We start from the raw sequence: 12,249 nt of genomic DNA on the forward strand, positions 1-12,249 counted from the left end.
AAACCTGAAAAAAATGTTTTTTCAGAAATTCCCAATTTGCTTTATTTCTTTTTGCAATTATTTTTGCAAAAGAATTTTGGGTTTTCTTTGCTCAATTATTTCAGAGATTTGCCCGCACTTTTGGAGTGTCATTTTCCTCCGCTCTCTCTCTCTCGTGCGTGCAAGAGAGTTTTCTCCGGACATTTCTCGCGCGATGGAAAAATGGAAAAGCAAAAGAATTCATCGCAAATATCTCCGTTCAAATTCTGTATAATTGAAGAAGTCATGTCATCTTCTCTCGTTGCTTTTAAAAGCTTGAATTTGAATGCACCGGAGAAGGGGAAAGTCATTTTATTCCCTCTCATTCGAAAGTTTCGAAAAGTTTCAAATTTCACACGAGTTTCAATCACTCAGCAAACAAACAAGCAATCAATCTAATAATTATATTAACATTCCAGAATTTATAATTTTGGGATGTTACAGTCGAGTACCTCATGACCCTGCTTCTTGCAGAGTTCGCACCTGGTTCAGCGGCTGTTGGAGTCACCACGAGTGTTGTTGTTGCTGTAGTGCCCACTGCCGCCGCCACTACCAGAGCGCCCACCTTGGCCCTGGTAGTTGTCGCGTCCTTGTCCACCGTTGTTGTTGTCGTGATTTTGTCCACGTCCACGACCACGTCCGCGAGATGCAGCATTGGCAGAAGACTGACGAATATTCATACCTTGGAGTAGGCTGAGGCGAGCATCGAAGCTTAGAAATGGCTATACAACTCTTGAACTGTGACTGACTCGATCCGTGCAGCAAGCGCCGATACCACGGGGTTGTAGTCGATGTCGAGGCCGGCGAGGATGTAGGAGGTGATCTCCGCATCGCTGAGCGGAGGACCAGCAGAGGCGATCTGATCTGTGAGAGCCTTAATTTATTCTGCCATGGTTAGATTACATTTCTACAGATTATGGAGAGCAATCCCCGTGTTGATGGATTGAGCAACAGTTTGGGCAGAAAAAACAATATGAATTGCATTCCATACCTCAACCGGTGTCTGAAGCATCACGACCTGTGCAAGTATCTCGCGGGAGAGGGATCCCATCAGGTACCCCTGGAGTTGATGTTGCTGTGCGAACTAGAGGGAGCAGCGAGCGTAATTGACGATCTTCTCCTCCTTCCCGTCCTTGGTGACGGTGAGCGTGGCCGGCAGAACGGGACTCTTCGCGTCGAGGTAGTGTTCCATCTGTGCGCCCTTTATCTGGGGCAGCACGATGGCCTTCCATAGCAGGAAGTTGCTCCTCAAGAGCTTCTCTGATGGCGGGGAACCGAGAGCCATGGTGGAGGTGCTGCTCGAGGGTGCGAAGTTGGAGGAGGAAGCCATGGCGAGCGTGTTGGGAGTGGTGGCTAGCGTGGGCGCGGCAGAAGACATGACTCTCGATAGCTAGATGCCATCTACTTGATCTAAGATGAAGATGCTCTCATATCAGGGTTGTTTGGTTGGGCTTTCAGCCAACTTCCGGCTTCGAAGCCAAAAGCTCCTATTTAGGGGCTTCCAGCTGCAGCTGTGGCTTTCGGCTGCGGCTGTGACAAGGCCGAAAGCCACACCTGCAACCGGAAACCCCTAAATAGGAGCTTTTGGCTTAGAAGCCGGTAGACGGAAGCTCGCTGGAAGCCCAACCAAACACCCTTGTCCGGACCGCATCTCATTATATAGAAGAATTGCCTTGGCTTATAAGTTGTGGACTATCGCTAGGATACGTCCAAGTACATCACGTGATAAGGAGAAGAGTTTAAACTAGAAATTTAACAGGAGTCCTAATCTATCTATCTTGTTTAACAGTTCCTTGTTTGTTGTCTATATGCACAAAGTCATTCTGAGTTTCTAACAAAACTTATTTTTGCATTTTGTCTTCGAATTTCAGAACGGCATCAGCAGCATCTCTAGCCGCGTATACTGCAAAACCGACTCTCTGATAGTATGATATACTCCCTCTGTCCGGACGCGGAAATGGATAGATACGACAAATAATTCGGGACCGAGGGATTAGTTGAGCACACACCAACAATTCATACAAACTACTTCCACTGTACCTAAATACTTGTAGTTACAGACGGAGTTCGTATAAATTTAAATTTGAGGAATATATAACCCCCATCTCGACAAGACGTCAACATACATCCGTACAGGACACAGGGTGTCAAGATAAACCCCCGCCACCGCGGATGGATTTTCAGTCTAAGGGGGACGCTATGATGAGCGAAACTCGATAAAGATATAAATCAGTTGCTCGTATAAGATCCTAATAACTACGTAGGATTTGCTGTCTGTCTGAAGTAGTACAAAGAGCCGAACTGTCTGAAGAAGAAGATTCAGGCACATAAGAGTTATAGCTAGCTATAACATATTTCCAGATGCCCAGGAAAGCCTAGCTTGCCCGGCAGTCCGCCATCAGTGTGCACTTTGTAGGTGCCATGACTCAGACAGATCGTCAAGAAGTGCAAGTTGTATGGTGTAAACCATTAATTTTTCCACTTTACGTTTAGAATTAAGCTCACCATCATTCACCGGCACTGTTTTGTTTGTCTAATTACACACGAGTGATTTTATTTCCAGTCGGATCGAACGACTGTGCGCACAGATGTACATGGCGTGAGGCCCGAGCTCGCGAGGTGGCTAGCTACTCCTTGGAGCTAACAAACCGGCAAGGCAGCATCTCAGCGAAGCATAGCGAGCCAACCAAGAGCCCCAGCGTGGACAGGGCGGAGCCGGCGGCCCATGGCACCCTCAAGGACACCCAGCTCGTCATGCACACGACGAGCGCCACGGCGAACGACCAGAGCGGCACCCGCGCCGCCGCCGTCTCCGGCCATGCCCTTGCGCGGCCTTGCTCCGCTTTCCGGCCCGCGCACCACGCGAGCAGCGACGATGAGGCGCAGAGGACCATGAAGCCCGCCGCGAACACCGCGAGGGCGGCGTGCTCCCCGCGCGCGCCCAGGTCCACCGCGAAGGCCAGCCCCGCCGTCGCCGTGACCAGCGCCAGTGTCCGGGCGGCGGTGGCGGGCGAGGTGCTCGCAGTCGCAGAGGGAGCGCGTGCCAGCTCGCAGCTGCACGGGCAGCCGGTTGGCTTGTGGCCTATCGAAGCAGGAGGCAGCAGCTGGTGCTCCACGTCCGGGACCGCTTCGTCTAGCTTCGTTTTCACCTCCATTTGGGCTTCTGGCATGTGAGTGGCACGGTGAATGAACGCCATATATAACGGCGTGCAACGGCCGGCGTAAGCATATTCGTATGGTTGTTTTTAGAATGCAATCATACAATGCCTAGACCAGGTCGACCGAGTTTTAGAAATTGATAAGGTCATCAGGGACACCTCGCGATCACCATCTTTCACTGAAAGAATAATCGGCATCAAGGAGACATCAACGTGTCAAACTCTGGATTTGCTCTCGAGGTACCACCACGCTCTTAACCAACTGTTTGTAGCAAGAAGGAATGTCTGCAGGATCCACGGATTCGCCCATGTTATGTCAGTGTAAAGTAATGGCATAGAGGCGGCAGAACAAGAAAACAAATGACGACAGGAAACTTCAGCTTTATGCACTTTCAATAGAGACTCTGAGAGACTCACCAACCCACCCTTAGCAGTGAAAGAGACCCACCAGGTTGGTCCTAAGAGCTATTGGCCCTGTTTGGATACTCTAACTCGCTAGAGGTTAGAGTTAGTTTCTAGCTCATGATTAACCCTAAACTAACTCTAACCAAAAAGGTGTTTGGATGATAGGATTAGATTGACAATAGTTGTACTTGATGGAGAAAGGAAAGTGATTTTTTAGTGGGTCCCTTGAGAACTAGCTCCAATTAACACCTATTACCTAGTGGATAGAAAGAGAAAAGTGACTTTTTAGTAGGCTCATGAAAACTAGCTTCAATTAGCACCTCTTGGGTGGGCTAGTTTTTTTGGGTGGGTTAGATGCAACTAGCTCCATTCTAACCCTCATGTTTGGATACTTTAGAGCTATTTGAGCCCCAACTAGCTCAAACTAACTCATTGTGAAATTTCTGTTGTGCTTAACAAACCGGAGCACAGCTTAAAGATAAGTAAACCAGTGCACTCTGAACAGAATAGTTCAAGTCATTAGCTCTGATGTAAAGCACAAGGAAGAAACACAAGTTTAAAAAAAGCAGAAAAAGGACACAAGAACTTCCGTGTGCTGAACAAGCTTGTTTAGCTCAGCACAGTTAGTGCTTCACTGTTAACGCACCTTGCTTAACACCACCACTATCTTCTGGAATGGAGTTCACACACATATACCTTGTACGAATAATAATCTGAGTATCATCTCAGCGGCAGTAACAGGTATGAACTTGCATTCTGAAAGAGCGAGCTATTACCGTAGTAGAAAATCCGTCTATCCTTGCAGATAATATCCCTAGTTCTATCAAGCACCAAAAGGCAGTGTAGCATAGCATCCAAATAAATAGAAATGTGAGTCATGATCCAACCAGGTTGAAATATCCAGTCTCTCGTATTCTGAGTACATGGTGATCTAAAAAAAATCTCGACCAGTGCTTTCCATCTCTGTTAAAATTTTGGTGTTCACATATTTCATCACCCCTGTGTTTATAGATGACAAAACATTCAACCATTGCAAAGGCTAACTTCGGCGTCAGGCGTCACTAAAATGATCATTTTGCACTCCTGCAAGAATTCAGGACATGATGCGGCAATGTAAAAAATCAGAATGGTATTGCATGCCAATACAGGTTGAAAAAGCAACTCTTATGCTCATTTTTTAGTTGGTCTGGTCTGAACAGAGCATGCATCTCTGCTTCCTACAAAATCTCTTGCTTCTGCTTTTTCCAAGAAGCTCAGGCTTTTACAGCACCTTCCCTGGCCAGACGCTCATCCTCAGTGGTAAGTCCCTCGATCAGTGAAATATATGTACTGTCATCAGGGGTGATGCCATTGCCCACCATTTCTTTCACCAGCTCCTCGGCATCGTCTCCCTGGCCATTCTTGCAGAGCCCTTGTATCATTGCATTATATGTCAAAAGTGTTGGGTTGAACCCCTTGTCTATCATCTCATCCCGAACCTTCAGAGCATCCTTGATGTCACCCTTCATGCTGTAGCCGCTGATCAGGGTGTTGTAACTCACAAGGTCTGGCTTGATACCTCTCTTTGTCATCTTGTCAATGAGCCCACGTGCTTCATCAAGACGCCCCAACAAGCACAGCCCCCTCATCAGAGTATTGTATGTCACGTCATCAGGTGTGATCCTCTTCTTCTCCATTTCTCCCATGATCTCGAACGCCCGGTCCATATCTCCACCAGTGCAGTGGCTATTGATCAGGGCATTGTACATGACAAGGTCAGGCCTGATGCCTCTCCTCACAGCCTCATTGAACAGCCTATCGGCCTCCTGAACCATCCCCTTCTTGGACAAGGCATATATCAGTGACGTATATGTCACCACGGTCGTACGAATCCCTTTGGCAGCCATATTTTCAAACATCTTCATTGCTTTCTTCTCCTTACCCTCTTTGCAGTAACCGTTGATCAATATATTGTACGTGAAGGCATCTGGTGCAAGCCCCTTTCCAACCATCTCCTCAACCAATGCATGCGCCTCCGCAGCACGGCCCTCCATGAACAACGCGTGCACAAACAAATTGTATGTCGCGACTGTCATGGAAACCCCCCTCGCTACCATTTCTTCCCGACAATGCAGCGCGGCCTCCAGATTTCCCCGGTCACAGTATGCACCTATCAACGAGTTGTACATCATGGGATTTGGCTCCACCTCTCCCTTAGCCAGCATTTCCTCGAACACCTTGGCTGCTTCCTCGACCTTCCCGACCTTGCACCACCCAGAGATAACCGTGGCGTAGGTGTACTTGTCAGGGGCAATACCACTGCGCTCTCGCATCTCCCGCATGATATCCAGCCCCGCTTGGACGCGACCGCGGGCGCAGAACCCGGCGATGGCGGTGTTGTAGGTGACGGCGTTGGGGCTGGGCATCTGCCGGAGGAGCTCGAGCGCGCGGACGGGCTTGCCCGTGGAGCAGAGGTGGCGCAACATAATGTTGAAGGTGGTGGTGGAGAGCGGGAGGCGGAGGCGGAAGATGTCGGCGAAGAGGACGAAGGCGGGAGCGGAGGGGAGGGAGGAGAGGAGCGGGTGGAGCGTGGCGGTGGGGATGGGGAGAGAGAGAGACTTGAGCCGCGAGTAGAGGCTGAGCGACGTGGTGTGCGGGCGGCCGGCGATGGAGGCGGTGAGGAGCAGGTGGGGCAGCGACGGGGTGGCGGCGAGGTGCGGCAGCACGGCGAGTGGGGAGAGCGCCGGGTCGGCAGACAGAGCCGACTTGAAGAGTGCGAGCGCCGCGGCCGGAGTGGGCGCCGCGCGGGCGGCCGCCGCGACGGCCGCGGGGGAGGTGGGCGGCACCATGGAGACGGGGATCGCTGCCGAAAGGGGTTTCGTGAGATTATTCTCGAGTACAGAGGTTTGGAACGAAAGGCGTCACAAGACCTGAACAACGTATTTGTTTGGGGATAGACTGTCACCAAGCTCTCTAGGAAGCCCATCGATTTTAACGGGACCAACAATTTCTCACTTAATTATTTTATTTTATTATATAAAAAATTAAATATTAGATTTCGTTCATGATTTTAACTAGTTCAATAATTTTTCATATCAAATGAAAGCAACCGTCTATAAAAACTTATCAATCCTAGGATCTCATCGTCTAAAAATTAAGGACAGTAAAACTGCACCACATGCGAGCCTTCTCACGCATCCTTGTTTTTTAAGTCTTTTTTGGACATTAAAAGGACAGTAAAAATTAAGGACCGCATCTAAAAATACCCAACCCAAACAAACCATGCTCTCTTTCTTCTTCTCCCTAGATTCCCTCGTCTCTCGAGTCCCACATCGATCGCCGTAGCCGCCATCGCCGCCACCGTCCCCACATACCGGCGACCTTGATCCCGGAGTCGATCCTCTCCGCAGCACAGTCGCTCCCACTCCTCCCAGATCGAGCAGCGGGTCAGGTGGGGAACGCTTGCGTAACGAGGAGGAAGAAACTGCAATTGGCAGACCTTCACTTTGTTCGTCCTCCAACAGTCAGGTGTTCATCCTCCAAATCTTCCACTCGCCTTTTATCCTGAATTTTCGTCATGTTGATTACTAAAGCCTAATGCAATCTGCAACTCCTTTTTGTGTGTTTCTGTGGTGGCAGGAACAACAACACATTACAACGAAAGTTTTTGTTTCTCCCTCTTTTTGTATTGTACAGTTGGTATTTGGTTGTGGTGGAGAAAGGAAGGAAGGAGAATCGCCTCCGGACTGCTTGAACCCTTCGTGTCGCACATCAAGGCCGCCCAAGACCATATGCCCAATGGAGGTCGTACAATCCTTATCTAGCCGGATCTAGAGGCCATCACACCCTGGTTCACCAAGGGCAGGTTCGTCGTCTACCTGTCAGCCGTCTCGTGTCTCTTTACCAGCTTCCCACGCCGACGGCGATGTCAATTCATCTTACATGGATGCTTCTTTATTGTAGGTTCGTCCGTTTCGTAAGCATGTCGGAGGTCCTCGAGCGGGTGACAACCATACAGTCCGAGATATTGCAGCTCGAGGATGATGTCGCCGTCCAGAGCAATGAAAATCATAGATTGAAATCTTTAAGTGGATGATATATTGTAACCTCAAAGTAATGTGTACCTATTGAGAGAGATAATAGCAGAATGGTGACAAATGTTTCTCTTTGGGATTTGCTAGGATGAAGGGCACAATGTGAAAATGGTGGACCCTGTGGAAGGTACAATATCGCTGATTACATTTCTGAATGTTGTGTTGGATAATCATAATATCTATGAAGAAATCTTCAGGAATGCTTATTCGTAACTGAAAATCCTATTTAGATTGTGCAATAGATTCTCTTCTCCTCTAGACGTTGATGTCACTCCTCCAAGGGAACCAGACAATACTCTTCATACAACCTTCCAAGCTTTATTTCTCTCAGTCTTCCACTCACACCCGTAAGTTCAATCCAAGAATTTTCTCCTGAACTAATACTGCCAATTGCATGTCAAAACGTTGTGATATTAGGTGAAGGAAATATTTATGGGGGAAACTAATGTTGACAGATTGGTAGATCTTTCTCACACTTTTGGAATGGTCTCATTTTATTAATATAGTTAATTGGTTGTTGAAAAGTATAATGAAGGTCTGTTCAACTTTAGTAACATCATGCCATCATCCTCATATAGCTGTGTTTTGGTCTTGTGTTTAGTTATATTCCTTTCAGTTTACTTGCATGGAAACAACTAACTAGACAAAACCAGGAATAGTGTCTTAGTGGGCATATTTAGTGTCTTCCATAATAAAATGCTTAGAATATAGTGTTACTGTCAGCCAATATTGATTGCTATTGCAGGATCGCACAAATCAGTCAGCCAAGCATTTTACTCTGTCCGGGTAATTTCAAATCCCTTCAACCCATTTCTATCGCCGAAAAAGGGTTTCCCCTCGCTTTATTACAAAGCAACCAACCCGAGTGCGATCAATTGTTATATATATTATTATTCATGGTAATCGATCACTTTATGTAATTCTAATTTCTAATTCAACAATTTCTTCCATGTTATAAATCGATCGGCTTATATGTGTATCATCTATTGAGTTTCAGATGGATGCTAAGGTTACAATGGAGCAACAACTTGGTTCTAGCGCAATGATTATAGGGCGCCAAGGCTGGAAAAATTTAGTACTTAACCATGTGAATTTAACAAAACAAGCAAACAAAAATGAAATATAAAATTAACACATATCCCACTTGCTGCATGTATGGTACCCCACTCTGCAAATTTTTATGACATTATTAGAGTCCATGACAGTGTCAAAAACACGTCTTGTATTGATTTAATCCTTGTTATTAAGTATATTATTATTTGATATTCCAATTAATTTAATCCTTGTTAGTACTCTTGTCCTATGAATATGATGCCCTCCACAAGAAATAGCGAGGTGCATTAGGCTGACATAATTATTTGTTTCCAAACATGATGTCCCTTTGGTAGAGGCATGTGACGACTTTCATTTATGCTCCATGTATATATAATCTATTTCTTATTTCCTATTATATGTGTTGATTAGTTTTATTTACTACCTAAATTTTTGTGTATATTGTTACCCAAGCCAATTTGTATATGTGAATCTTGCCTTTATCGAGTATTTAGATGAGATTGCATTTCATTACTGACTAATGTATGACTATGTTTAGGCAAATTTAATATAATATGTTTCATGTGGTCATATATTTATGAAAATTCGTACCATTTCATTGTATAAATAGAGGGGCGCAGCAACGCGCACCTTCACTGATCTAGTATATATTAACATATAATACTATAGCATCAATATAATGAGGACCATTAGGCATCCATCGGTGGATTTGTAGTAACCATCCACCACCCTTTTAGCCGTCCGATGCATACGCATGCGCCGTCCGATCACCATCTCGGTCGTCTCCGTCCACCACACAAAATCCTGAAACAACGCTTTAGTTGCGGAAACAAGCACGCTGCTACGTCGTCCTACTGACGGGTTAAAAAATGACTGACAGATCTTTTGCAACATAGATTATGTTGTAATTTTTTTTGCAACAAAAAAGCATGTTGCGAAAATGTCTGTATATTTTTTTGCAATAAAATATGTTATAGAATATTTTCTGCAACAAGGATCGTGTTGAAGAAATTTTCAACATGCGCTAAGTTGCATAAGTCCAAACTAGGTGAGCGTACATAAGACAAGCGTTGCACGAGCGAGAGGCGTCTGCCCTCAAGGGATTTAGATTTCAGCTCCTGCAACATAGGACGTGTTGCGTAACGCAATCTACAGTAAGTGTTAAGTTGCAGAATGACAAACTACATAAGTCTAAATAGGACACGCGTCGCACGGACGAGACGGCTGATGCCCGCGTGCGATCCGCCGGCTGGAGCACAACGTTTCTCCAATATAATACATGCAGTCATGCAGCCACCGACGCATAATTTTTTCTCACACAAGTAAAGTTGATTAGTATATCATAAAATCACACCGCCAAAGCCCACCAAGACACCACATTATATGAAAAAAATACAAGACACTTCATCATCTTCCCCACTAACCAAACCTAATACTCACTTTGTTCTGAAAATTCTATTAAAAGTCTATTTTTTTAATTTTCATCAAGTTCAGACGCAAAAATATCGATATCCACAATACTAAATAATAAAATACGAAAATTCATTTCATGATGAATCTAAGAATCCGATTTACTATTATGAATACCGATATATTTCTATAAAAATGCGATCAAGTTTAAAGAGGTTTGACTTTTCAAAAAACTAATACACTTTATATTTTAAGATAGATTACGTACAAAAATTATGAAAATCTAAAAATATCAATGACACAGCAAAAGCGCCCAACTCTGTTGGGGAACGTTGCATGGAAAAAAAAAATCTACGCACACGAAGACCTATCATGGTGATGTCCATCTATGAGAGGAGATTTGGATCTGCGTACCTTTGTAGATCGCACAACAGGAAGCGTTAAGAAACACGGTTGATGTAGTGGAACGTCCTCACGTCCCTCGATCCGCCCTGCGAACCGTCCCACGAACCGTCCCGCGATCCCTCCCACGATCCATTCCTATCTAGTGCTGAACGGACGGCACCTCCGCGTTCAGCACATGTACAACTCGACGATGATCTCGGCCTTCTTGATCCAGCAAGCAAGACGGAGAAGTAGACGAGTTCTCCGGCAGCGTGACGATGCTCTCGTGGTGGTGAGGATCTACTCCTGCAGGGCTCCGCCCGAGCTCAGCAGAAATACGATATAGAGGAAAAACTATGGTGTCTAGATCTGAGTTGCATGTGGCAAAAGTTGTCTCAAATCAGCCATAAATCACCACTATATATAGGAGGGAGGGGGAGGAGGCTTGCCTTGAGGGCCAAGCCCTCAAGGGTGCGCCGGCCAAGGGAGAGGAGGAGTCCTACTCCAATCCTATTCCAACTAGGATTGGAAAGTGGAGTCCTTCTCTTCCTTCCCACCTCTTTTTTTCTTTTTCCTTTGGTTTTCTTTCCTTGGCGCATAGGCCCTCTTGGGCTGTCCCACCAGCCCACTAAGGGCTGGTGCGCCATCCCTAGGGCCATTGGGCTTCCCCCGGGTGGGTTGCCCCCCTCTTAGTGAACTTCCGGAACCCATTCGTCACTCCCGGTACATTCCCGGTAATGCACGAAAACCTTCCGGTAACCAACTGAAGTCATCCTATATATCAATCTTCTTCTCCAGATCATTCCGGAAACCCTCGTGACGTCCGTGATCTAATCCGGGTCTCCGAACAACATTCAGTAACCACACATATAATTCAACTATACTAAAACATCATCGAATCTTAAGTGTGCAGACCTTGCGGGTTCGAGAACTAGGTAGACATGCCCCGAGGCACTCCTCGGTCAATATCCAATAGCGGGACCTGGATGCCCATATTAGATCCTACATATTCTCCGAAGATCTTACGGTTGAACCTCAGTGTCAAGGATTCATATAATCTCGTATGTCATTCCCTTTGTCCTTCGGTATGTTACTTGCCCGAGATTCGATCATCAGTATCCGCATACCTATTTCAATCTAGTTACCGGCAAGTCTCTTTACTCGTTCTGTAATACAAGATACCGTGACTTACACTTAGTCACATTGCTTGCAAGACTTGTGCGTGATGTTGTATTATCGAGTGGTCCCCGAGATACCTCTCCGTCACACGGAGTGACAAATCCCAGTCTTGATACATACTAACTCAACGGACACCTTCGAAGATACCTGTAGAGCACCTTTATAGTCACCCAGTTACGTTGTGACGTTTGATGCACAAAAGGCATTCCTCCGGTGCTAGTGAGTTATATGATCTCATGGTCATAGGAACAAATACTTGACACGCACAAAACTATAGCAATAAAATGACACAATCAATATGCTACGTTTATAGTTTGGGTCTAGTCCATCACATGATTCTCCTAATGATGTGATCCAGTTATCAAGCAACAACACTTTGCACATAGTCATAAAACCTTGACTATCCTTGATCAACTGGCTAGCTAACTAGAGGCTTGCTAGGGACATTGTTTTGTCTATGTATCCACACATGTATCTATGTTTTCATTCAATACAATTATAGCATGGATAATAAACAATTATCTTTAAACAGGAAATATAATAATAACTATTTATCATTGCCTCTAGGG

At 45.8% G+C, this 12,249-nt stretch overlaps 1 protein-coding gene and 1 non-coding gene across 2 annotated transcripts; both read right to left on the reverse strand.

Annotated features, from left to right (window-relative positions):
- Positions 1–721: 721 nt before the first annotated feature.
- Positions 722–856, reverse strand: LOC123433753. The gene has a single exon (XR_006625079.1). It is a non-coding gene; the product is annotated as a small nucleolar RNA Z247 (small nucleolar RNA).
- Positions 857–4,440: 3,584 nt separating this feature from the next.
- LOC123428598 (pentatricopeptide repeat-containing protein At2g15630, mitochondrial-like) lies at positions 4,441–6,409 on the reverse strand. The gene has a single exon (XM_045112819.1). The coding sequence runs from the start codon at positions 6,407–6,409 to the stop codon at positions 4,835–4,837; it is 1,575 nt and encodes a 524-aa protein (XP_044968754.1). The 3' UTR covers positions 4,441–4,834.
- Positions 6,410–12,249: the final 5,840 nt, after the last annotated feature.

This window comes from Hordeum vulgare, chromosome 2H (genome assembly GCF_904849725.1).
Source record: "Hordeum vulgare subsp. vulgare chromosome 2H, MorexV3_pseudomolecules_assembly, whole genome shotgun sequence".
NCBI classification, from domain to species: Eukaryota; Viridiplantae; Streptophyta; class Magnoliopsida; order Poales; family Poaceae; genus Hordeum; species Hordeum vulgare.

Bases quoted from the DNA above. Each gene is read 5' to 3' on its own strand.
- LOC123428598 (XM_045112819.1), bottom strand. From the start codon at position 6,409: ATGGTGCCGCCCACCTCCCCCGCGGCCGTCGCGGCGGCCGCCCGCGCG.